The sequence below is a fragment of the Tubulanus polymorphus genome, chromosome 7, assembly GCF_964204645.1.
Source record: "Tubulanus polymorphus chromosome 7, tnTubPoly1.2, whole genome shotgun sequence".
Lineage (NCBI taxonomy): Eukaryota > Metazoa > Nemertea > Palaeonemertea > Tubulaniformes > Tubulanidae > Tubulanus > Tubulanus polymorphus.
This window is the reverse complement of record NC_134031.1, coordinates 11,152,523-11,154,157: the sequence shown is the minus strand read 5'-3', so window position 1 is coordinate 11,154,157 and position 1,635 is coordinate 11,152,523. Positions and strand designations below refer to the sequence as shown.

General features: G+C 36.5%; 1 protein-coding gene across 1 annotated transcript; it reads right to left on the bottom strand.

Moving 5' to 3' along the window:
* Positions 1-599: 599 nt before the first annotated feature.
* Positions 600-1,427, bottom strand: LOC141909153 (uncharacterized). Its single transcript, XM_074799538.1, has 2 exons — positions 1,316-1,427; positions 600-1,228 (listed from the first exon to the last, which is right to left on the bottom strand). The coding sequence occupies exons 1-2, from the start codon at positions 1,425-1,427 to the stop codon at positions 600-602; spliced, it is 741 nt and encodes a 246-aa protein (XP_074655639.1).
* Positions 1,428-1,635: the final 208 nt, after the last annotated feature.

The window sequence follows — 1,635 nt, the reverse complement described above, 5'->3', positions numbered from 1 at the left end:
TATTGCTAGTGTAATTGGTTTGAAACCTCACACATAATTTCCCATCTCGGACGTGTCTCCGATCTAAATCACTTAATTGCCTTCGTCTTCCACATATAATTAATGGTGTTTGGATACTATCGACCCATCTGCTACTAGTCTAGGTAATTGGTTTTGCTCACACCTATTTTCCCCAATCGTGGTCATGTATTGATCTAAATCAATTAATTGCCTTCTTTGTCGGTATATGGTATCATGGGTCTGGATAGCAACGAAATGCTAGATTAACGTAACTCAGAATGAGTCAAAAATGAAATCTTTTATTCAATTAATGTTTTATTTAGTCCTAAAAAACATAAATATTTTTATAAATATTGTAGATAAACATAGGTCATATACCTATACATGAAAAAACCATAAATTTCATAAAAGATAGAAACTCACTACTTTAGTTAATCCTCTTTGGTTAGAGCGGATCTTAATGAAGTCCTGGATTAGTCATTTCGGATACTTATTTCTATCTAAGAGTTTAACGCAAACTAACGTATATAAATTGATGTATTTTACATATTTTGTTGTTCGGTTACGATATAAATATTATCTAATTAATATCTGTGAAATTATACTTGGGTGATCATTACACCGTATTCAGGTGTTTTTCGTACTCCAGAAGTGTCTTTTGCGCAGTACGGACACCTGTATTCCTGATTCGAGTGACTCGAATCATACCAACAGGGCGTCATGTTGGCTAGTTCGGGTATATCGTCATTAAAATTAATGTCTTTCAATTTTTTCCATTGTTCCAATGTTAGTTTTACACCGCATCTAGTCGGGGAAACACCGAGAGGTTCATCGAATAGATCGTATTTTCGGATATCTACGTAAATACGATGATCGTGACTAGACCTATATATTTTGATAAAGTTCGTACGACCAACAGTCATTACACCCACGTATTCGATATCTTCTTTAACGCGCGCAATTTCGTGTTCGATATCGGATTTACAAAAATCTATATGCACCCACTCTTGGAGATCGAGCGAAATACCGTTTTTAGTGGGATACAGTTGTTTTCTTCGTTCACAGCACTCGTAGGACCGTAAATCTACACGTTTTACCCCCTGCCACGTTTTCGCACTCGCGTAAACAAGAGATCCCAGATAATGGGGTTCGGGGTCATTGTTCCAGGTGTTACGCAAGTTCGCACTTTTCGACGGGCCGGCGACAGCGTTGTCATTAACGATCGAACCTAAAAGAACAATAAAATATTATATATCAGTATACGTATATTTTAATATTTGACGGTTTCGAATACGGGAAATAAGTAGAAACTTACTAAAGTCGAGTTTCAGCGAGGGGTGTTTTCTTTTTCTAGATTGAAGCGATGACTTTGCTTTAACTGGTGTATTAGATATTTCTAAAATACTTTGTCCGCTGGCCGAATCCATTATTACGATGATGTTTTATGATGTTGACGGTTCAAAGTCTCTGAGCAGAATGACTAAATTATGGATTTGCAACGCGTTTTTATTGTCAGAAAATGACTTACCCGAAATCGTTTTATGGTTTTACATGTTACGAAATATGTTCGCCTAAACTTGTCTATGATTTCACAATAGCCGTCAAAAGAAGCCATCTTGGATTTAACCCCGCTCC